The 25,579-nt window shown below is 42.0% G+C and overlaps 1 protein-coding gene across 3 annotated transcripts in view; it reads left to right on the forward strand.

Moving 5' to 3' along the window:
* DNAJC3 (DnaJ heat shock protein family (Hsp40) member C3) overlaps positions 1-25,146 on the forward strand; it is a 71,521-nt gene extending 46,375 nt beyond the window's left edge. For 2 of the 3 annotated variants that reach the window (XM_074962688.1, XM_074962707.1), the window contains exons 6-12: positions 139-320; positions 2,854-2,973; positions 5,373-5,478; positions 5,563-5,683; positions 16,256-16,388; positions 18,003-18,151; positions 22,684-25,146. In XM_074962688.1, coding sequence (XP_074818789.1) covers positions 139-320; positions 2,854-2,973; positions 5,373-5,478; positions 5,563-5,683; positions 16,256-16,388; positions 18,003-18,151; positions 22,684-22,838 — 966 coding nt within the window. In that variant the 3' untranslated portion in view covers positions 22,839-25,146. The remainder of the gene's footprint in view (positions 1-138; positions 321-2,853; positions 2,974-5,372; positions 5,479-5,562; positions 5,684-16,255; positions 16,389-18,002; positions 18,152-22,683) is intronic. The other variant, XM_074962697.1, reaches the window with a different exon arrangement.
* The last annotated feature ends 433 nt before the right edge of the window (positions 25,147-25,579 follow it).

Raw genomic sequence — 25,579 nt, forward strand, 5'->3', positions numbered from 1 at the left:
ATTGATGTTAAATTTCAAGCACTCTGCACATGACTAGAACACTGATCCATCACAAGAGGCAATATGAAATTAGGTAGGATTTAAAAACAAGTGAAATGCTTACAGATCAAAGTCTAGTTTTCATTTTGGTTTCTCAAGGTTTGCGTTTGGGATGCAGAGCTGCGGGAGCTTCGAGCTGAATGCTATATAAAGGAAGGAGAACCAGGCAAAGCCATTAGTGACTTAAAAGCTGCTACCAAACTGAAGAATGATAACACTGAAGCCTTCTATAAAATCAGCACAATATACTACCAGTTGGGGGACCATGAACTGTCACTCAGGTAAGTTTACTATTGTCTGTAATAGCAAAAATTAAAACACAAAGCCCATGGCAAGGAAGTTCGACCCATCTGCTATAGTGAAATGCATAATGAGTGAGTGGTAGGATTAGTGCGGACACTTTTGTCAACATAGTCGTGTGGAAGTACTCATTGGCCTGTCTCTGTACCGTTTTTGTTTTGTTTCAGTGTTTTAGCACAAGATATGGTGCCTGGAACTCTGCATAAGATGTACACTAATAATTAAAATAACCTAATAAAGTCTGGTGTGTGTTGCATCTCTATGGGTAGAGACTGCAGCTCCTCTAGTGGCTCAAAAAAAGCCAGCTAGTCTGTCAAACAAAAGAAAATGGGCACAGTGAAAAATAGTGAGAAAGGAGGAATTAATGAAGAAGGGTGGCCAGATTGGCCAAGAATGAACTGATCCAAATAGAGAAAGGCCTTCCATGGTGGGCTCTTGTGAATGTATTTGGAGAATGTTTCATGGACAGTCTCTAAGTGGAAAAACCTACTCTCATATGGGTACAGATGAGACTTTGGTATTGAGACTGGAGGCAGTCCAGAGGATCTCAACTGCTTTGAAAAGACCATGGTCATTGAAATACTTTGGGTTTAGAGATCAAGGACTCCGTATACGATCAACAGATACTTTGCTTTTCAGTGCCATCTGTATTGTCTTCTCTCTTCTAGTCCCCAGATCATTCAAACCCTATCTGACTTGTACTCAGATTGAAGTTCATTCAGACCAAGTCTGGCTAGAGTTCAGCCTTTGTGCTCTTGTACTTTGACAAGCTGTGATGAATTCAGGGCAGTGAGAAAGCAATGTCCATTGCTTTCACTCGCATAATAAAAGCTGAATAGAGGGCATCATTAGAATCTTCTGGAAGAAAGTCTGCCCCCTGCTATCTGTCACACAGTACTTCTACTGAAAAGCAACTACTGAGTTAGAGATGGGGGAAATTGAGAGAACAGGGAATTGCAGCTTTACTATCCTGAGCAATGTTCCCTCTAATTTTTGACAGGCTGTGTGTGCAAAAAATTTCTTCTGTGCAAATTTTTGTGCGTGTGGTGTTTTGCTGTGCATGCGGGGTTTAGGATCTGTGTGCACGCGCACAGCTTAGAGGGAACAGTGATCCTGAGTTGTCTTTTTAGGTTTCTCTCCCTTCCTTGTTAGTAGAGTGGATGTCAGAATGGATGGATGAGGGCAGGGATTTTGGAAACCTCAAATGAGTGTGGTTTTCTACTTAAGCCTGGGTATTTATTTCATGCTAGCATGGATCCCCTTCCAGCAGGTATGGTATCTCTAAGGGTGAAGATTGTATCCCCTCCTGGCCCCCCACTTTTTTGAGTGACCTTGGATAGCTATACATCAGTGAACCCCACTTGTTGGGGTATGGATCAGCATTCACATCGCACTCCCTGTCAGTGCCTGGGCCAGGGAAGCTAATGATCCAACAGGTGGACCAAATTCAGTGATGAATCCTGGTCATGGGCCACCTGAGGCATGTTGTGCATATGCTAAGAAGAAGACCCACCCCACTTGTTCTCTTCAAGTATAGAGAGATTATTTTGTCTCCTAGGACATTCAGGCCACATCAGTTTTCTTCCCATTCATGGCCAAATCCAAGCTGTAAGAGCAATTAAGCAAAACACTGAAACATACAGTGGAGAGAAGTTATCCATAAAAGCAAAAAGAAGCATCTGCACTCACTTTTCTGGGATGTGAAAAGCATGCTAGAGTGCGTCAGGAGATTGTTAGAAAGATAAAAGTTTTGTAGCTCTGGGACTTCATGAGTTAGGTTACTACTGTTCCTCAGGCCCCCAAGTTCATGTCTGTTCCTCTGTTTGTCCCTTCCTCCTTAGGTTGTCTTGGCTTCATGCAATAAGGACTTTACTTTGCTCTTAGCAGGGACATATGTCAGCATTTTCATTATCCTTTTGAGACATGACGTAAGACATGACAGGATGACAGCTGTACCAATCCAAGACTTTCCTTATTAGACCACTGCATTTTGAGAATTTCAAAGAACACTGGCCTATTTTAAAATATAGTGTTCCTGCCGGATGGGTTCTAGGCAAATAAGCATTCTCTGAAGAGCTCTTTTGACTCAAGTATCCGAGTCCCATCAGAGTGGTCAGTTCTGGTTTAGGAGGCGTACAATGTTTTTATGCTTACATGGACTGTAATGGTATGCGTGGAGTAAGAATATACTCAAAAATAAGTCATCAGAGATAGTTGTGACAAATAACTATCAAATGCCAGACAAAACAGTTGAAAATATACACTAGAGAACAATCTATTGTAATATATAGTATAACTTTATGCGGAGTATAAATTTCTGGCAACATAAAGTAATGGGGAAAAAAGCTGTAAACTCAGGAGGATGGTTTTCATTAATTTTCACACGTTAACATGCTCTTGAATGGAAGAGAGAATGCAATGCAGAAAAATCTGTCACTCCAGACAGCTTTTTAAAAATACTGTCCTCTACTTCTATTTGAAATCCCTTAATGTTTCTTTTTCCTACATGAAAAGTGAAGTCCGAGAGTGTCTGAAACTTGACCAGGACCATAAGCTGTGTTTTTCTCACTATAAACAAGTAAAGAAACTTAATAAGCAAATCGAGTCAGCAGAGGAACTCATCAGAGAAGGCAGGTAAGAGCACTAGACATTTACTGAATGATACCAATGCTATGACTCCTCCTGAAGCAGTAAAACTTCACAGGTTTTGAGATAGTTTGCTTTGTTTTGTTTGTCATGTGGGATTGAACACTGGGCACGGCCATGAGAATTTCAATTTAAAAATAGAGACCAACCCACGTGTACCATCAGTAGCATTTGTTCCTTCTTATTGTTACCTGCTTCCCTTCCTACTCTCCGTGGCCTATTGCCATTTTAGTTTGCTCTTTGCATGAAATAAATTAGAAGATCAAGGCACGGACAATGTTTGTATTCAGCTCTCAAATGTCAGAGCGCCATGTAACTAATAAATAAAGATCAATGCTACTACAAATTGTCCCTGGATAATAGGTGCGCCAAGCAAATGGGGCTCCCCATCCCAACCCTTAGATGTGATTAATAGTCTTTTTTTTAAATTTCTGCTCCTTGCTGCTTCTCAGTTTTGTATGATTTACTGTCAAACACACAACCATAGTTGTGCTAGGTGCTATGTACAGTGATCGAGTGGAGGTAGCTCTTCATCATTTATCTGGATTTCAAATGTAGTGTGGTAGCAGATTTCTTTTTTAACTTTGAGAATGAAATCTGGAATACTTAAATTCTCAAATGTGCATTTCTTATACTTAGTAGTATGTGTGTAGGAAAACTAGTTTGCTTTACGGTACTGCAAAATGACAAAGCAAAATTTTATCAGCAGAGTTGCTGATAAATATTAAAAAATATCAGTACCCTTTTTTTGAGTAATTTTATTGGTTTACTGTGTGGCCCCTCTGGAAAGCTGTATGTGGTTATTCATTTCACCGGTAAATTCAAGTGTCAGTGCTGTTAATTTGCGTTAAATGTTGTCTTTTATTTAAAAGTGTATTTTAATGTATCAGTGTTTAAAAGTGGAGATCACAGCATATTTGCAAATAAAATATCACCACAGCCTTCAAATACATTTTTCATGAGTTTGTCATGACTCGGAAAGCAAGAAAATAATTACTGGAGCCTTGAAAGTTGCTATATATGTAATGTGCTCAGAACTTTTCTTCGGGATGCTAACACGCACAACAAACAAAATTAAAATGACTCTCTCTGATGGGATGCCAGTCTTAATTCATCCCAAGTTTGTCTGAAGGGGCCTGAGACCAGCTCACAATGAGGTGCATAGTAATGTATTGTTTGAGCTCCCGAATCTAGGCACTATGTGATTAGTTAGGGACGTAATGGAAACTTTAACCCTGCACTTCCGGTTGTGTTTCAGAAAAATCTTACATTTCAGACAAATGTTAGTTTCTGTGCATTTAAAAACATAAACCTTGGTTCAGCTCTTTAAGCTGTTGGGAGTCACAGGAGCATGATAGTCACTCTTTTGGTTCACTTGAATTGTTCATCAAATGATGCTTTCATTCTGGAGCCTCCCTGAATATGAAAGTATGCAAAGGAGCATAGTCATGAACACTGCAGAAAAACAGACAAGCCACTGGAAATGTGATTTAACTAGTCATAACTTTATTAAGTAACACATCTGGGAACTCTCCAGCAATAACTCATCCAGTGCAGGTTGTTGTACCTGTGTAATCTGTTCTCCAACTGACCTGATCCCAGCCCATAGCTGGGACTCCACTGCCTTACCCTTATGTGAGGTTTAAGGGGGTTACCTTCTCACTGTACTGGACCTTAGGAGCACCAACTCCATGCTCACCTTCTTTAGGAGATGCTTTCTCCTAATCTCGTCTAATACCACTTTTTCAGGGAACTAGACTCCCTCTTGAACAAGTACCTGCACTGGGCACCTGTTAAGTAGCAACAGTGTGAATTTTTCAACCTAACCTAACCACTGGATCCCTGGGCTGCTGAAAGGAAGGCAAAAAGGTCATTCTGCTTGGCCAAGCTGGCAGTGAGGGAAAAATTCTTTACGTGATACCCACAGCAAGGCCCCAAAACTCTGTCCTCCTGTAACCCCAAGGCAGGGAGGGAGGAACTTTTCTTCCTAATGCAGAATGGCGCTTCCAGGTGGGGGCGGGGGGAGGGCTTATAAGCCTTCCCCTTTCTGTGTGTGGGAGCTAATAGGCTTATGCTGCATGCATCTGTCCAACCAGTCAACCAAAGGGCCCCCTCCTCTTCCTCTTCTCAAACCCATGAAGAGGGGATGGGGGTGAAGCTCTTAAAGGGGCTAAGGGTTTTCTTTCTCCTGCTGGCCCAGGCACAGCCTCTGAGGCTGAGAGGCATTGCAAGAGATGCACATCATCCCAAACAAAACAAATCGCCCAGTGACCGTTTCCAAGTTACTTTGTATGAGTTAGTACATTTAATGACCACTGAAGAATTGATACAGTTGCTTAGAAAATAATTGTGTTTAAATACTCAGTTTATTTTCACAATTAAAATAGGTACACAGATGCCATCAATAAATATGAATCTGTAATGAAAACTGAGCCAAACGTCCCTATTTACACTCCTCGTGCCAAAGAAAGGATCTGTCACTGCTTCTCAAAGGTAAAAAAGAACATTTTTACCCTTGTGAGTAAATAATATTTCACAAGAAAACCAAACACAAACAGTTTTCCTTCCCCTTTCCAGAATGAGCAGGCTGCTGAGGCCATAAAAGTTTGCACAGAAGTTCTGCTGTTGGAACCAGCTAACGTGAATGCTTTAAAGGACAGAGCAGAAGCCTATTTATTAGAAGACCAATATGAGGAAGGTAAAACTTTGACTTAAGTTTTATGGTTTCAAACTTTAAAGAATACTACAAGAATAACTCCTCCAGACCTATACACAACTTCTGCTTAAGAGTTACTGGCAATCTTCACAAATGTTTGGATGCTACAGTACGTTTTGTGGCATCCAATCAGTGCTGATACTTGGGGTTTTTTTTAACTGAATTGTTATTAAGACAGCAGTACATGCCTATCTTTATCCTATGCAAAAATGTCTTAAAAGCATATGATAAGCTAAGGGCAATTAAGGGCTTGTCTACAAGACACAGCAAAGTGTGCCAGAGGAGTTCTTAACTTATACTCTTAACTGTCCCATGTAGGTCTTGCTGGCATGCTCTGAAAAGTGCCAGGACTACATTAACGGAAATTAGGTATCTTTTAGAGCACACCAGAAGGGCCTACACAAGGCAGTTAGAGCACTTTACAAATCCTACCCAACGACAGTGGTTTGCTGGTGCTACGTAGACAAGTCCTTAGATGGTTAGAGGTTTGATGTGACATATTGGAGAGATTGCAAAGACTAGATTTATTAAGCCTTCAAAGAAGAATTAGAAGAGACTTAATTGGAGTACAGTATTCGGCTTCCACTATGCCCTTGTCAATTTTGATGACCCCTTTCTTTCTTTTTATCCTGTCCCCAAATATGAAATAAGGGATACATAATGAAATTAGATGGCAATATAGAACTAATAAAGATAAATGATGTTTGATGCATCAGCGTATGGAATTCACTGCCACTAGAAATAGTTACTGATGATGGATTTTTAAAATAAATGGATAACTTTATAGCCATTAATAACACTTCAAACTATGTAAAAGGAGGTAGTAATAAAATTTCATGGCTTGGTGAGCTAATTTCCTTTAGTGGGTAGGAGGGTCCCCATGCTGCCACTCCCTCAAATATAGCACAGCATAACCTGCTACATATATTCTGAGATGGGACTAATCTTCTGAAGTGTTGCTTAGAGGAGGACTGTGAATGGCGTTATAATGCCCAAGCAGCAGTGACTAGATTCAGTGCACTTGCATAGAGAATAGTTGGGCAGAAAGCCCCTGGGAGGGGAGCATGCTTAGAATTGACATTCACTATATCTTTAAGAAGGTACAGTGTGTACTTTCTTCCAGTGCTAGGTTCACTGCACTCGGGTCATGCCAACAGGACTCCTGATCATGCCTCTCTTGAGGTGTGCAGCACTAATTGTTTCTATCCCTTCCACTCTTTCTTCACTAGAGAACTTACATGCCTGTATTTTTACTATTTGCAAAATCTAAAAAAGTTAGTCACTTAAAAAAAAAGAAAAAAAAAAAAAGAGCGTTACTAACCTTTCTGTAACTGTTCTTCGAGATGTGTTGCATGTGTCCATTCCAATGTAGGTGTGTACTTGCCCTAAGTACAGTTGCCAGAATTTTTCCCCTAATGGTATCCGTGGGGTCAGCTCCAGTGCCCTCTGGTGCTTCCTGCTCATAGTGCCAGTATAAAGGGCCCTGCCGACCCTGTGCTCCCTCAGTTTCTTCTTACTGGCTGACTTCGATAAGAGGGGATGGAGGCTGGGTTTTGGAATGGACACATGCAACACATTTCAAACAACAACAGTTACAGAAATATTAGTAACTGTTCTTCGAGTGCTTGCGCATGTTCATTCCAGTGTAGGTGACTCTCAAGCAGTTGCAGAGGAGGTGGGCTCTGAGTTCAAGAACAAGCCGGTTGCAAGACTGAATGGCCAAAGTTGGCATCATCTCTGGCCTGCTGGGTGATGGCATAGTGTATTGAGAACATGTGCACCGAAGACCAGGTTACTGCCCTGCAGATGTCCTGAATAGAAACTTGTCCTAGGAAAGTGGCCAAGGAGGCTTGCGATCTTGTGGAATGAGTGGTCAGGTTAGCTAGAGGAGGAACACTGAGCAGCTTGTAACATGCACGAATGTATGATGTAATCCGGGATGAGATTCTCTGGGTGGAGATGGAAAGGCCTTTCAGCCTCTCAGCTCTCGCTATGAGCAACTGCGTTGAAACAGCTTGGTTCTTGGTATATAGAATGCCAAGGCACGTTTAACATCTAAGGAGTATAGATGTTGCTCCTCCCTGTTCACATGCGGCTTTGGGAAGAACACTGGTAGGAAGATTGCTTGATTGCAGTGGAATTGCGAAACCACTTTCGGGAGGAACACTGGGTGCAGATGCAGCTGCACCTTATCCCTAAAGAGGATTGTATATGAAGGCTTCGATGTGAGGACACAGATTTCCGAATCCCTTCTGGCTAAGGTGATGGCTACTAAGAAGGACACTTTCCAGGAGAGATGAACCAACGAGCATGTTGCAAGCAACTCGAACCGGGGAGCCGTAGCTTTGATAAGACGAGGTTTAGGTCCCAGGGAGGAATAGGCTCTCCTACCTGGGGGTATAACGTCTCCAAGCCTTTAAGAAAACTAATAACCATCTCATGCAAAAAGACAGTCTGGTGGTTGACCTGGGGATGGAAGGCTGATGTCACTGCTAGGTGAACCTTGACTGAAGAAATAGCCGGACTCTGTTGTTTGAGATGCAAAAGGTACTCCAACATAGTTGCAATGAGGACTGTGTGAGCAGAACTCTCTGTTGGGAGGACCAGATGGAGAAGTGCTTCCATTTTGCAAGGTAAGTAGTCCTGGTGGAGGGTTTTCTACTGCCTAGCAGGACTCCATGGACTTGCTCAGAGCAAGCTTGCTCCTCAGGGTTCAGCCATGGAGCTTCTAGGCTGTCAGATGAAGAGAGCTGAGGTTTGGGTGGAGAAGCCGATTGGTCTTGGGAGATCAGGTCCGGGTGTAGCGAAAGCAGGAGTGGGGTGTCCATCAAGAGGCCTAAAAGGGTGGCGAACCAATGCTGCCTGGGCCATGCCGGGGCTATGAGAATTACCCATGCCCAGTCCCGCTTGATCTTCATCAGAACCTTGCGTATCATCTGTATGGGGGAAAGGCATAATACAGGTGATCTATCTATGATAGCAGGAAGGCATCCATAAGAGACCTTGGGCTGTGGCCTTGCAGGGAACAGAACTGGTTCCTGTTGTTGTAGGTAGCAAACAGGTCTATAAGGGGAGTCCCCCACCACTGGAAAATGCCCTCTGCAATGTCTGGCCAAAGGGACCATTCATGGTGAGAGAAGAAAGACCTGCTGAGGTAATCTGCCAGCTGGTTCTGCTTTCCCGGTAGGTATGATGCCTCAAAATGGATTGAATGCGTTATGCAGAACTCCTATAGCTGGATTGCTTCCTGGCATAAGGGGAAGGAGTCGGCTCTGCCCTGCCTGTTGATATAGAACATGGCAGTCATGTTGTCCAGGAGAACTGAAATTACATTGTTCATAATGTGGGGCAGGAACGCTTGGCAGGCTAGACGGACTGTCCTTGGCTTTCTTACATTGATATGAAGAGAGAGCTCTTCTGGAGACCATAGGCCTTAAGTCTTGAGGGCCCCTAAGTGGGCTACCCAATGCTGACACATCCGAGACTAGAGAGTGGGGCCACAAAAAGGGCACTCCCGCACCGACCATGCAGTTGTTCAGTCACCAAGTCAGTGAACCACGGACTTGAGCGGGCATAGTGAGCACTGAATCCAGATGATTCTGGGTAGGTGAATACATCCTGGCCAGCCACACTGGAAGAGGTCTGAGAGACAGCCTCATGTGTTGCACTACAAAAGTGTATGATGTCATGTGGCCCAGAGGACTCAGACGTTTTTGAGCAGTTGTGACCTGGTGGGTCTGAAAGGACCTTATCAAAACTGTAATTGTCTGAAACCAGTCTTCCAAAAGCAAGGCTCTTGCCTGAATGGAGTTGAGAACTACACCAATGAACTCTATCCTCTCCACCAGGACAATGGATTTTCTGTGTCTTTATCAGTAGGCCTAGGGCCCAGAAGGTTAATTGGATGAGATGGATGTTGGATTCCACCTGAGCTCTTGACTGGCCTTTGACTAGCCTGTTGCTGAGGTATGGGAAGACATGCACTCCCTGTTTCCTGAGGAAAAGCTGCCCCCACTGCCATATGTTTGGTAAAAACCCGTGGAATGGCTGACAGGCCGAATGGAAGCACTGCAAACTGGTAATTTACTTGGTTCACGACAAATTTTAGGAAACTTCTGTGTCCTCAGAAAACCGATATGTGGAAGTATACGTCCTTTAAATTGAGGGTGGCATACCAATCCCTCGGCTCCAGAGAGGGAATGATGGAAGCCAGAGAGACCATGTGGAACTTTAAGTTCTTGAGATAGCGGTTGAAACAACGCAAGTCTAGGATAGGTCTGAGACCACACTTAGCTTTCAGGATTAGGAAATAACAGGAATAGAACCCCTTTCATCTGAAGTGATGCAGAATCTCTTCTATGGCTCCCACCCAAAGGAGGGATTGGACTTCTTGTACCAAAAGTTGCTTGTGAGAAGGGTCCCTGAAGAGGGAGAGTGGGAAGTCAGGATAGACACAGACTGGAGGGTGTATACCAGTTCTATTGTGGTGAGTACCCAAAGGTCTGAAGTAATGAAAGTCCAAGGTCTGAAGAAGTGGGACGAGCAGTTCGAAAACGGGTAATTGGATCCAATATTGCGGGGATTGAGTGGTTTACCTCAAGCATTTTGTCAAAAGGAGTGCTTCAAGTTCCCTGACTGTCTGGGGGTGGCCTGGATCAGCCCTGCTGTGAAAGCCGGTGGCGGTCTACACCTGAACCCCTTGTTCTTCCTCCTCTGCAGGTCCTGTCTGGCTAGGCAAAGTAACGGCAGTCTGTTGGGGCCTATAATGCTTCCTGGATGCCACTGGGGTATATAGCCCCATGGATTTCGAAGTCGCCTTAGAATCCTTAAGCCTGTAGAGCCTAGCATCAGTTTGCTCCAAAAAGAATGAGGACCCTTCAAAGGGGAGGTCTTGGAGGGTTTGTTGTACCTCCAGGGGAAAACCCGATGACTGCAACCATGAGCTTGTGTGTGTGGTTGCTGGTGTGGCCATAGATCTGGCCACAGAATCAGCCACATCCAGGCCACCTGCTTTGGTGAGTCTTGGTAAGCCTTGTGGTCATCTTGCAGAGGGGACACACCCTATGCCACCACAGCCTCATCTGGGGAAGAGGAGGCTAGGACTGGCTGAAGGGTCACCCACCCCACCCTTTGTATCAGCCGGGACCTGTGGGGCCTATTCTTGAGGCTCAATGCTGGGCTCGGTACCGGAGTCTGGATCTGGGGTCTCATGGCGAGGTACGAGAGGTACTCTGCTTTGTACCGGCCATACGAGTGCACAGCACCAGAGGGCACTGGAGCCAACCTGACAGATACCACTATGGGAAAATATTCCAGCAACTGTGCTCAGGGCATGCTCACATCTACATTGGAATGGACATGTGCAGGCACTCGAAGAAGAAAATGTTTTACTTTAAACTCTTAGTTGATAGCAGTGTACTGTAGATGTACTTGGCATTCAGTAAAAATGAGCAATCTGTTACACCAAGTCTGTAATATTCATTTGTAAGAAATTCATGATGGGACATACCCTTTCATGTTCTATGGAGCAAATTAATTACACTGATGCTTAGCATTATGGGGCAATAAAGCAGTGTAATGGAGAAGTCCCTGCATTTTCATTATCCTCAGCAGATGCAGTAGTGTATATATTATGGGCTGGTATAGCCTGCTGTGTTTTTAAGTGACTGGACAAAGTATTAAGCAGCGGCAAAGTGCTTTGGTTCAAGTGACAAATCAGTGGGGCTAGCAGATGATCTAGCCATACAAGAATGAATAGAAATCTTATTTGTGCTTTGTTTGTAAAAGATAGTGTGAATCAGTGGGGCATCAGAAGTATTCTTTCTAGCTTTTGTTTTTGAATACCTTACTTGAAACAAAATCACACTCTTGTCAAGTGTTTAATATAAATTGGTTAGCACCTCCTGCTGTCTTGCACAGAAACAGCAAAAAGATAAATGTAACACCTGCTGAGAAATAACATCTGCTTGAAAATAATCTTGATGCAAAGACTTTTCTTACTTAGGAAACATAAGAGTCTTAGACCTATAATGAGACTCTCAAGATTATACCACAGTGAAGGGGAAAATGCTCATTACACACAAAATGCAAATTAGGTCTACTGAAGAATATTAAAATTTGAAGTCTAAGTATTTCATTTATTACTTTATGGCAATAATTCAATTTTCTTATGAAAAAATGCTTTGTTCTTCTAAAAGAAGAAATCAAATCTAGAAAATACTTCTAATGCCCCAGTTATTCAACATGCTATCTCTTATGAACAAAGCACAAAACAAACTGCATGCCTCTTCAAAATGCCTAATCCCTTTGCACAAAGTCATTACAGTATTTTGCTTATGTATTTGATAAAGACTGCATGCTGTTTGAAATAAAAACAGTATTCATCTGATGAAGTCAAAGTAGAAGCATATATATTATGTATGGGATTTGAAAGTAAAATTTTATTTATATACAATATTGTTTCTTCCTAAACAGATATAACAGTATGGTACGTAAATGTGTGCATAGATTTCAGATGATTAGCTGTTCTATTTCCATAATAAACCCATGTAAAAGGGGGCCTTGTAGCATATGCTGCTTGGGAACCAAGGGCTGAAAACAACTGCACATTGAAGATAGGTCCTATGTAATGCAACCTCCGACTGCATTAAGTATTTGAGACTAGTGGTATAACTGCAGTCGCCTCTCTTTCCAGTGCTAATGGTTGCAACCTGCCTGCCAATTGCTGTATACATCCTAGCTGCAGAATGCTCTCATTATGCCTTTGCCTCTTTCTTTCGTTGCTGAAGCATAGATTCCAAAGCCATAGGACTATGGTGATGATCTAGTCTGACGGCCATAGGACTAGCTGAATTAATTCCTGTTTAAATTACAGCATATCTTTTAGGCAGAATATCCAATCTTGATTTTAAAATTGCCAGTTAGGGAAAATCCACGATTACCCTTGGTAAATTGTTCCAATGGTTAATTATTCTCACTGTTAAAATTTTTTGCCTTATTTATTTCGTGTCAAAATTTCTCTAGCTTCACCTTCTAGCCATTGGATCTTGGTATACCTTTGTCTGCTAGATTGATAAAGGGTTTTTCAAAGTTTTGTTCCCCATGTAGGTATTTAAGGCCAGAGCTACAAAGGAATTTAGGTGCTGCTGAGATCCATAATCTCCTGCATGGCTGCTGCCTAATCCCGTAGGCATCTAAATTGGTGCCTACATTTTTGCTGTAAAAGTCCCCAATGTATCTGTTTCTGCCTCTGGGCATGCACGCTGCTTTCTCATTCTAGGCTCCTGGATGAAGTCCCAGCATGAGCCATAAACTAGATACAGACTAACACGGCTGCTACTCTGAAACTAGATAAAGACAGGTGTTCTCCCACCTATTTTGCATACAGGGCCCAATCTGCATGCTTAGAGCATGCCTACCAGATGAAAAGCCCATTTAAAATCAAGGAGGTGGAGGTTTGGTGCTGTAGTAATAACTGGGCCTACAGATTTACCCTAATGGTTAGCTCAGCTGTAAAAAGTAAGTAAAAGTTCATAAAATGTCATTGTAACCTATAACAATAAAATGTTCATGGGGAAAAAGTGCTAAAGGGAGACAAAAAACGTAATTAGTCCAAACAAAAAGGCCTATTAATATAACTCAAGGCCTGTGTTAAAATCATTCCTAGTAAATAAGAGACGTGTGGGACCAGAAACGGATGAACCCAAATTAGTGTGCCAGAAATAAGGCCTAACTGGTAAACAAAATAATAAAAGGACAGTCTGTTCCACCTGCTACTCCCTTTTGGAGCCCTTACAAAGAGGCTTAAGGTGGAGAGGGAGAAGAAATTTTTTTACCATCACCACAGATGCAGTAGACGGATTTTGGGGTGACACCAGACCTTAATACTCCACTGGGATGCTAGACCATTATCGCTGCACCAGTGAGGACCCCAGTCTAATGTGTGAGATCCTACTCTTTCTTCTTCTCCTTTGTGGGTCCTTTTCTGTCCTGCACTGTCTTCCTCCTATACACTCTCTCTGCTTTTTATCTGATCCTGAAATCAACTGCACTGCATGGCACCCGCACCACAAGCTTTGCTCTGCCTGAGGACCAGTGAAGGAGAGGGACCTGCCAGGCCAACCAGATGGTGTCTCTGCCTAGGCAGGTGACTTGGGGTACAGAGTAACAGCTGTTGTGATGGACCTTGCAACCTAAAGCACCTGTCCATGACTCATATGCCACCCTGTATCCTGAGAACATCAACAAAAGCCACATTTCCTCCATCTTTGCTATCCTATCTCTTCATTCCCTTGTATTTCTGTTTTGTCAAAAGCAGAAAAGTGACTCATTTCAGATTCAGAAGTGAACCGCAGAGCTAACCTTCCCCACTAAAAGGGATTTATTAACAAAATAAGACACTAACCCAGTGGTTCTCAAACTTTTGTACTGGTGATCCATTTCAAATAGCAAGCCTCTGAGCCCCCCTTATAAATTAAAAACACTTTTTTATATATTTAACACCATTATAAATGCAGGAGGCAAAGTGGGCTTTGGGGGGAGGCTGACAGCTCATGACCCCCTGAGGGGTCCTGACCCCCAATTTGAGAACCCTTGCTCTAACCAATATTCATCCTTCTGAAAAACAGTTTAATACAGAGGTCCCCAAACTGTTGGGAGGAACGTTTGGGAGGGCACAGCTGGAGCCTGGGCAGCCCTCACCATGGGCCAGACGGGAGTGCCACCCAGCTCTGCTCCTGGCCCTGTGCCCAGGGCCCCAGCCTTGGCCCCCTTGCCCCTCTCCATGTCCCCACCTCCTGTAGCTGCGGCGGTGCTCCTGGTCTTGGTTCCAGGGAGGGCGGGAGGGCATGGACAGGGATGAGAGAGAGAGAGAGAGAGAGAGAGTGAGAGAGAGAGAGTGTGTGTGTGTGAAAGAAAAAGTTTGGGACCACTGCTGTAATAGGTTTTGATTAACTTTGTTTTGCATTGTCACTCAATTTTGCTTTTTGCCTTGTTTTAATCAAAACATTTCTAACCTGTGGCATATATTTTCTCATGTGTTTGCCATGGTAGTGAGGAGGCTGAGGTCTCTCTATACCAAACCTTGTTTATCATTGTCCAATAGTGCTAGGCTCATGTTAACACCTTTTACCTTCTGGCCCATATATTCTATCTAAAGTAATACAACAGTGCCTCCCTTATAACTGTTATCCCAGCGGTTAGAGCATGTACTCGGGAGGTGTGGGAGCCCTGGGTTCAATTCCCTCTTCTCTGCCTGATAGGGAGAAAAGCTTTGAATAGGAGTCTCCAATCTCTCAGGAGAGCACCCTAATCACTGAGTTGTGGGCTATTCTGATGCGGGGCTCCCTCTCTCTCTCCTGCTGAAACTCTTCCACTGTGGAATACCTACCACCTCTGGCATTTCTTGCAAGGCGCCTGAGCTGAGTGGATCACAGGCAGAGGAGAGGCACCTCCTGCAACCCAGACTTTGGCATCAAACTCTGGGAGGGTTGAGGCTTAGGACACACCTTTCATTATTGCCCACTGGTGAGTTTAGGGAGCTTCACACCTAGCATGCTGGCTTTTGTGGATTCTATTTTCAGTTGCCTGTGTCTCCCTTTGCATTGCACGGAGAGCCTAAGCTTTGAGGATTCCTGTGATTTTTATAGAAGTTGAGTATTACAACACTGAGGGTAGCAACACCAAAGTCCTTTTGAGGATCTGGGCCTTACATACTGTGATCAAGTGATCCCTTATCTTTCTCTTGTTTTAAGCGAAACTGTGCAAGTCTCTGGAGTCTGTCACTGTAAGGCATGATTCCCACTCTTTTATTCAACGCACCCTACAAGGAAACTTTGTTCTGACCAACCACTAAGTCCCATTTCCTCCCTTCCCTACCCATTCAAAAAAGTGCTTGATCCTGACTTTCCTTAGATCCATTTTGGGCCCCACTTCAATCAGAGTCTAAAATTAAAGTCAGGATCTTCACATAATCCCTCTCCCAACAAGTACTCGGTCCTGAATTCCTTCTCTCCACCCTCTTTGCCCCATCCCAAACAAGAACTAGATCCAGACTTCCTTCTGATGCCACGGGATGCTGCCAGTTTCCAGGTGTCCTCCATATTCGAAGGATTAAAAACTACAAGTTAATTTCCTTGCTTTGGTGAGTTAGGCCTTGCCTACACTGAGTTAGCCAGGAGTGCAAACCCCTTAGTATAGACAAGATTTACTCTGGGGCATCACAATTTATTCCAGAGTATCTGAGGGATTCCAAAGTGCATTAAGAAACCATAGGCAGATAAATCAATGAACTTCATTGAGTAGGAGTCAGAATACAGTTCTTGTCTGATACTTACAAATACCAAGGAAAATATGACAAAATTAAGACTTTTTTCATGAAGTTTTAGCAATTAGTTTTGCTGCTTACAAATAATAGTGGCAAAATATCTGAGTTCTAGGGATAGGGTTAGTATCTTAATCTACCTGCTTAATCTAAATTGAGTGTTGTTGTTTTTTTTAAGTAAGGTTGATTTAGTGAGGTATATAATATGCTCTTACATTCAATTTTATGGGCAGCTATTCAAGATTATGAAACTGCTCAGGCCAACAGTGAAAATGACCAGCAGATTCGTGAAGGCCTAGAGAGAGCCCAGAGGATGTTGAAGCAATCTCAGAAGAGAGATTATTACAAAATTTTAGGAATAAAAAGGTGAGATGAATGTCCAGAATGTTTTTACATCGGGGTGGGCAAACTTTTTGGCCTTAGGGCCACATCGGGGTTCCAAAACTGTATGGAGGGCCAGGTAGGGAAGGCTGTGCCTCCCCAAACCCTATCCGTCCCCTCCCACTTCCTGCTCCCTGACTGCCCCCCTCAAACCTCGACCTCTCCAACCCCCCCTACTCCTTGTCCCCTGACCAACCCCACCCCTATCCAATCCCCCCCGCTCCCTGACTGCCCCGACCCCTATCCCCGCCCCTTTCAGAATGCGGCCCTGCGAACACGGGCAGAGAACTCAGGAGGAGCAGGGGCAGCTGCGCAGCAGGAGAGAAGCGGCGGTTTCCCCTTCAAAGCGCCGCTTCTCTCCATCTGGCTGCACTGGCGCCCGGTGTTCCTCCTGAGTCCTCCGCCCGCGTTCACCGCGCTCCTGCCACCTGCGGGATGCAGGTGAGCCTCCCTTCCTGCTCTCTCCTGCCCCCGCAGCGCAGCCCCCTCCTGCGCTGGCGGTGCGGTGCGCTGAGGCTGCGGGAGAGGGGGGATAGCAGGGGAGGGGCCGGAGGCTAGCCTCCCCAGCCGGGAGCTCAAGGGCTGGGCGGGAGGGGCCGGAGGCTAGCCTCCCCAGCCGGGAGCTCAAGGGCTGGGCGGGACGGGCCCACGGGCTGTAGTTTTCCCACCTCTGTTTTACATAGTCACTAATCATATAGTCTAAGATTTGCCACTTGTATTTTATGCTTTTTTGGGTATGTTTCCCTATTCTCAATCCCTCCACTTTAAAATTGTTGAGTTTTTATGTGGTCATAAGGGGTTTTTCTGAGCCTCTAAGTAGCATTTGCTCAGAAAGTCCCCAAATAAAGAATAAAGAAGTGCTAACTGGCAATAAACAAGGAGACAATCCCTCATTAGCAAAGAGTTCCAAATATAATGGAGCAAAAAGGTAGGCAAGCAGTTTGGGAAACCAAAGAATGACAGAAGAGAATTATGGAAGGGAAGTAAAAGGAAAATTCATGTCCAAGAGCACAGTATCTTGGCACAGTTTAAGAAGACTTGCTGGAAAAAAGCTAGTAAATACTTCCTAAAAACTCACTTCTGTCATAGGCCTGATCGAAACAAACATAATGATTTTTATTTAAAACAAAACAAAACAAAAAAAACCCCATCCTGTTCTGCACATTCTTTACCGATCTTATTTTGGTGACCCTGCTTCCTTTCCTCTTTCAGTTTTGTGTTTGACTCAATCATCTCTGAATCTATTGTACACTCTTCAGCTCAGAGACCTAAAAAAAAGTGAAGATACTGAACAACTAACATTCTCTTGAGTACTTAATAATAATTAATAAATTATGAGCTTTCTGAGGAAAGTAAACTGAAAAATTGGGTTTGTTTTACTTAAAATCGCAACCTGTTTTCTACTACTCTTATTGGAGGAAGCCATTATTGTCTGAGAAATCGTGACTGCCAGCAGCAAAATGTTAACTAGTGAATATTTGGGTTTCTTGGTGCCTGTTAGTCTGTTGTATCACCATATTTATAATTATATTGCACTCATTAATGTGGCACATGAACAGTTGGAAACTTTATAAGTAACTTAATTTCCTCCCTCCCCAGAAATGCGAGAAAACAAGAAATCATAAAAGCATACAGAAAGCTAGCATCTCAGTGGCACCCTGATAACTTCCAGAATGAAGAGGAGAAGAAGAAGGCAGAGAAAAAGTTTATTGATATAGCAGCTGCTAAAGAAGTACTTACTGACCCAGGTATTGATTAAATTTACACAGTGGTTCTTTTCGGAATAATGGATGGAACAAACACAACTGTGATGTCCATTATGACTTATTATGATTTAGTTGGTGTTAGTTCTGCTTTGAGCAGGGGGTTGGACTAGATGACCTCCTGAGGTCTCTTCCAGCCCTAATATTTTATGATTCTATTTTTATCACATTATCTGCCATGAAATGGCAATACAAGAATATCATACTATTTTTTAATGAATTTGATAAGAACCCAAAACAGACTTTAAACACACACCTGCATAGTAAATGGAAATAGGGAAGCTAGCCATTGTAAGCTACATATGATCACCTTGTATTTCCCTCTCTCCTCTAACCAAAATCCAAGTTCTCAAAAAATAAAACCAAACAACTGAATTTCAAAGGTATCCTAAACTAAGATAGATTTTTTTTTTTCTAGAAAGCTGAGGGAAGTTGGATAAAATTCGTGTGGTCTTGTTCCATTTTAATGATAGTTTGGCTTAGAAACTCTGAACTTCTGTTTTGCCTTCAGCAAAGACTGGTAGTTTTGTCTAGTTTGGCTAGGAGGTTGTTATTTACCTATAAATCACCTGCACAATATAAAATCCACTGAATTGCTAAATCTACATCACAGATTTTCTGTCTGTAAATTACAATGTCTGCATTGGCCAAGATAAGGAAATAAAGAGGGTGAGCTACAAATGAGCTGTCAGGTCTGGGGGAAGGAGGAGTAGGCATGCTGAAACCACTGAATGGCATGAGGACTGTAATGAAGCTGTTGGATTAGTCCTAGAGAGTTTACAACCTCTGTCTCAATTTGAAAGGACCCTAGTCACTGTGAGAAGTTCTTAAAAGGTTTTAATGAAAAACATAAGACAATGCCCCAAGGAAAGTCTTCTAATAGTGTAGTAGCTGTCCTGATATTTTTCATCTGAGAAGTAGCATAGAGGCGAGGCCCTGTAATTCCACCACAAATCAGTGGAACATATGGTTAGTAGCACAGGGTAGGAAAGACCTGTTCAGACTTGCAATGTGTTTATAACAGGAAACTAAAATTCTGCCTCTGTTACTGGAACATGGCACAGAATAACAGGTTGATCTTAACTTTTAACCCGTCCTTTTGGCCAGGAATAACATTAAAACTTCAAAATGGTTCTTACTCACTTATCTTTAAATTGAGTGTTAAGACATTCCTGGGTTGGTGTTTTATTTTCTGTCATACATGCCACACGTGTATTGTAAGGCATAAGGTCACAAGCAGAATAACTTCAGCTGTCCGTGGAATATATTAATGGACTGAAAACACACCGTAGAACACCTTAATGCTATTTTAATGACTTGCATTTAAAAACTGAATACAAGTTATTTTTCAGAATTCTCTTTCTGGGACTCATCTTCCTGCATGATAGTGGAGAAAATATTAAGGCACAATTTACTCCCATCAAGTTTATGTCCAAAACCAAAAATTCCTTGGAAAATACTCTTGAGGATTCTAACATTTAATTTTGAAAGTGTCCCTATTAAGTACAGGTCTCTCTTCCCCTTTCTCCCCCTATCCCTAGACTTGTATTTCCACTTGTGCCCTACTCACCTCTCCCTTCAGTTAGCCCATCTCCTCAGATGGAATAGGGCAGAGGCTAAATCAGAAGCTGCTTGTGTTCCTGTCTTCTGAAAAGCAAAACAATCCACCACCTAGTCCAGCTACCCATGAAAAGTGGTTGGGACTGTGATATGGTCACTCTGTGGAAGTGATGTGAGACCTCCTCCCCACCATCTAAAGGAACTGCTCTTCAGATTAGGATGGAAGTGGTGGGGGGGAGAGGGAGAGAATAGAGCAGGCAAAAATAGGAGGCAGTTTTTCACTAATAGCTGCTGCTGGCCACTGTGTTTAGCAGCTCTTCCCTGTAGCTGAGCTGCTATCAATACCGTGTTTATTTGGAAAAGCTGCATCAGGAACATTAATCAGCCCCAATTTATCATCAAAACAAACTCAGTTTTGAAGGTAGAACAGCTTGCAGTGGTGCTAGTGAGCGGAATGACATGGGGGAGAAGAGACTATAGCTTTTAGGTTGTCTCTCCCCACACCCCCCCCACTTAATACCTTTCGTATGATGGGGGCTGAGAAATGGAATGACAATTAAAAACCTATTTTATTTACATACTGGGTGGCTGAGGTATTGATTAAACAAGTACATCTCAGTTACAGAGTACAAATCACAGGTGTGACCTCACCAAGAAGACCTAACCAGCCAATTGGAACACTACTTTGCAGAGGTTCCAAATTTTGTCTAGTACACTTTCCTCCCCAGCTTGTTTTGTGCTGCTCTGGGAGGGCAGGAGACTTGCACTTTCAAAACAAGGCCTGGAGGGTGTTTATAAACCCTAGAACTAATTCAGTGACTACAAACCTTATGAGGAAACTAACACAAATTATTGTGAAGAGGCTTTCAAAAGGCTGTCTGAAACCGCAAACCTGCCTGCCTACTCAAGACTCTGTGCAGAGCTCGCAGCAAGTAGATAAATTTTCTAGCTAATGATCAGTTGGGTGATGTGTCAAGGGTTGACTAATTGGGTAGATCTTATGTGAAATTTAAGAGAATATTTTTTTAATTTTTTATGTCGGGGGGGGGAGGGGAGTTGGCATATTGCTTTTGCAAGCCGTATTACAGGCTTTCAAGCCCTTTTATACTAAACTACTTGGTTAAGATTTTCAGAAGCAGCATAATGGGTTTAAATTAGGGCTGTCAAACGATTAAAAAAATCGCAATTAATCGCGAGATTAAAAATAATGATTAATTTCAGTTTTAATCGTACTGTTAAACAATAATAGAATACCAATTTAAATTTATTGTAAATATTTTTGGATGTTTTTCTTTTTTCATATATATAGATTTCAGTTACAACACAGAATACAAAGGGTACAGTGCTCACTTTATATTTTTGATTACAAATATTTGCACTGTAAAAAACAAACAAAAGAAACTCACTTTCACCTCACTTTCTTGTGAAAGTGCAACTTACAAATGTAGAATTATTTTTTTACATAACTTCACTCAAACAAAACCATGTAAAACTTTAGAGCCTACAAGTGCACTCAGTCCTACTTCTTGTTCAGCCAATCACTAAGACAAACAAGTTTGTTTACATTTATAGAAGATAATGCTGCCCATGTCTTATTTACAGTGTCATCTGAAAGAGAGAACAGGTGGATTCTGCTTGATAGTGATCCAAAAGCAGTGCAAACTAACGCACCTTCATTTTCATCATCGAAGTCATATACCACCAAGAGAAGGTTGATTTTCTTTTTTGGTGGTTTGGGTTCTGTAGTTTCCACATCAGAGTGTTGCTCTTTTAAGACTTCTGACAGCATGTTCTACGCTTCATCCCTCTCAGATTTTGGAAGGCACTTCAGATTCTTAAACCTTGGGTCGAGTGCTATAGCTATCTTTAGAAATCTCATATTGGTGCGTTCTTTGCATTTTGTCAGATCTGCAGTGAAACTGTTCTTAAATTGAACAACATATGCTGAGTCTTCATCCGAGACTGCCATAACACAAAATATCTGGCAGAATGCAGGTAAAACTATGGAACAGGAGACATACAATTCTCTCCCCAAGGAGTTCAGACACACATTTTTTTAACAAGCATCAGCATGTCCTCTGGAATGGTGGTCAAAGCATGAAAGGGCATATTAATGTTTAGTGTATTTGACATGTAAATACTTTCCAACGCTGGCCACATCAGTGCCATGCCAACGCCTGTTCTCACTTTCAGGTGATGTTGTAAATAAGACGTGGGCAGCATTATCTCCCGTAAATGTAAACAAACTTGTTTTTCTTAGCGATTGGCTGAACAAGAAGTAGGACTGAATGGACTTGTAGGCTCTAAAGTTTTACATGGTTTTGTTTGCAGTTATGTAAAAAAATTCTGTGTGTGTAAATTGCACTTTCACGATAAAGTGAGGTGAATTGAAAAATACTGTCTTTTTGTTTACAGTGCAAATATTTGTAATAAAAATATAAAGTGAGCACTGTACACTTTGTATTGTTGTAATTGAAATCAATATATTTGAAAATGTAGGAAAAACATCCAAAAATAAATTTAAATTGGTATTCTATTAACAGTGCGATTTAAACTGCAATTAATCATGACTATTTTAATTGGTTTTGTGTTAATCACTTGAGTTAACTGCGATTGACAGCCCTAGTTTAGGTACCTTTCATTAGTATGTCTAAAATCCCCGAGAGTGCTTTGAAAACATCAACTGTTTGACTTATGTTTATCTATTATAATTTATCAGTAAAAGTATACTGGCAAATTAAACTGGCAGTTTCTGTGGTAATGGGATCCATAGACATGTCTGTAAACAAACCAAATTAATTATTGCATCTGTCTGGAGTTAGGGACACTTTAAAACTACTTCTTATCTCTTCCTCTTGTCCTGCTGGAGGTATCAAAATTCTCTTGAGTGGTAGACTGTTTCTGTAATAATGTGTGAAGTCTGTGTCCCTTTTTACCATGTATGTCTATTTCCTTAGAAATGAGGAGGAAGTTTGATGCAGGAGAAGATCCACTGGATGCAGAGAGCCAACAGGGAGGAGGAAACCCTTTTCACAGAACCTGGAACACATGGCAAGGATTCAACCCTTTCAGCTCTGGAGGACCATTTAAATTTAAATTCCACTTTAATTAGAACCAAGACTATTTTTCTATGGCTGCCACTGATTTACTTAACACTTCTTTAAAAACTCTGTGTAGGATTCAACAATTTAAATTTTACATATGTTGCCCTTAACTAAAGAGTTACTTTATTAGAAGGAAAGCTAGCTCTTTAATATTACAAAAAAATAAATTTTGCTGCAGTGTGAATTTAATGGTGAGTGGGTGGGCCAGGATTTTGTTAGCACTAATATATTTTTAGTAGTGCATACAGAAATCCTGACTACCACCGAGGAAGAAACATTAAGACCTGGAAAACATATAAACACATGCTTAAATCCTATCAAAGTCAATAAAACTTAAGCATATGCTTAAAGTTAAGAATGTACTTAAATGCTTTTTGGAATCCGAACCTAATAGAGGTGTAAGAGGTTACTATGTATGCCAATCTTTATATTCACAAATGAAAATATGAGTTACTGTATACAGGGTAATGATCCATCTTTCAGTATTCTTAAAAAGAAAGACTAATAACTTGACCAACTACTGCATTGTGTTATTTTTGTCACACTGATGCCATACATAGAGAGTGAAGAGGCCACTACAGATTGGATTTAAATAATCTCTTTAAAATACTGACAGTTTGTTTGAAAATGTCTACCTACTTATATTTGTTCGGTAATCTGAAATCAGTTGGAATGATTAGTCTCTATTATAATGGCATCCGTCAAACGTAAAAGTAAAAAATTCCCTCATTTTGACCATTTTGCTTCTGAATGATATTTAAATAGCCAGAGTTTCTTGATTGGTTTTGTATTTTGTACTTCTTACACAAAACCTGCTTGAGATTTGAGCAGGGCAATTTAATGTGACACTTCCCCAAATATGCAGCAATTTACATCTGATTTTAATAAATACTTTAAAATAAGGAGAAATGTGCAAAAGGTAACTTCTGCTAGTGACAAATTCAGGATCTGTATAAGTTTAAAGTGACTGTGTAGTAAGTTATAGATCCAAAATGTAATAAAGCCTGGCATCTGTAAAGGAAAAGAGTCTGAAGCTAGGGTTGCACCTTATTAAAACCTCACTTCTCTTCTGGGTGACTGGCAGACAAAATAATGTGCATCTTGCCATGCAATTGCTCTACAGGTCCTTGTGAAGCAGCCAGGCTATCAGTCCCTTGCTTGTTTGGCCAAAATATGTGGACAGAGTTGTTTAAGCACAAATGAGATACAATTGTGACTTTGTTTGATGATTGGTGCTCGTGTGACAACTGCAAACTAGAACAATCAAGTACACAACTGAGTATTCTGCACAATCTAATTGTGAAGGTAGAAAAATAATGAATGGTTAATAACTGGTTTCAATAGAAGCCACTCTTAGAATGGCTGAATTTTAAAACAAGAAAATACCATTACTACCTTTCAGCAGGAAAACAACCTAGTTAAATATGAACCTTCTCTCAATCCATCCCTCCAACTCATGTTTTGCTGAAAGCATGGTGAGGAATTGACTTTGTTAGTAAAACAAAAGTATCTTTGAGAAATTAAGCATGGTACTTGAAAGAGTAATTGTACCACACTACAGAGGCAGGTATTATCCAAGCATATGGCCTGTTTTCCTAAATTATACCACATACTTCAGTGTTTGAATGTAATTCTGCAGTCACGTGGTTCACTGAAATGCACTTTGACAAGTATTTAAAGTGAATGACCACATTACACCTTTAAGTGTGTGTGTGGGAGTGTTGTCTGGCTTGCAGGGAGGGATAGCACTTTATGGGTGGAGAGTGGGAGAGGCTCAGAAGCTGCTGCAAAAGGGGGAGTGGGTCAGTGTGGCAATGCTAATTCATCCCCAAGGAGTGGAAGAGTTGGGGAGTTGAAAAGGGGCAAGCCAGGCAGGAGAAGCCCCTTTTTCCCTGGACCAGGAAGATCAGCACCCACACTCCCTCTCTTTGAGGTGGCAAAACACCAGGTGTGGTCAGGACCTGCTGTGGGCATTTCGCTAGCTGCTCCTCTTGAGGGGGGCTAGGGAGGACTTTTCCCCTCACCACCAAATTGGCCAAGGTGGAGTTGGGGTTTTTTTTGCCTTCCCCACAGCAGCTTTGCAGGTGGGGCTTGTTATAGTGAGTAGGGAGGGGAGTTAAACTATGATGTAACAACTCGTTATGTAAGTGTGGGGCAGATGTCCAGTGCAGGTGCTTCATCAGAAAGGGATACAGTGGCTGGATAAATGGCTTGGTAAAGGACTTAAAAAGGTGTTTGTTAAAGGAGCCGAACTGGGGGGGAGTTGGGGGCTCTTATGATTGGTATGGCAGTGAGCCAACCGCCCTTTCTTATAGCCCACCTTAACCTTTGTTTGCGGGGGAGGGGGATGGTAAGGTCCCAGCACTAGGTTGGCTGGGGGACCTGAATGGAAAAAAAGGAAAGCTGGTGTAAGTCCTCGGGGTGTATATTGAATGAACATGGAGTTACCTGCGCTGTACACTTTTCTTTGCCAGATAGTCCCAGCCATCTATAATAAAGTTGCTGCCTGATTAAACCCATATCAAATGTCTCCTGTCCTTTTTTTCGATATAGCAGGACAATGTTATTTTCTTCCCCTTAAGTTCATGATTAAACTGAAAACATTGGTCCCTACTTTGTACAGTAAGTTTATCTTGTCAATAATATTTTGTAACACCTTGCCACCCGCAAACCCCTCCCCCCCCCCCAAAGTGAAATGTCAGTCTTTATCTGAGCTAAATTATTTCTTGTCCAGAACGTTGACTTACCT

The sequence above is a fragment of the Natator depressus genome, chromosome 1 (assembly GCF_965152275.1).
Source record: "Natator depressus isolate rNatDep1 chromosome 1, rNatDep2.hap1, whole genome shotgun sequence".
Classification (NCBI taxonomy): Eukaryota; Metazoa; Chordata; order Testudines; family Cheloniidae; genus Natator; species Natator depressus.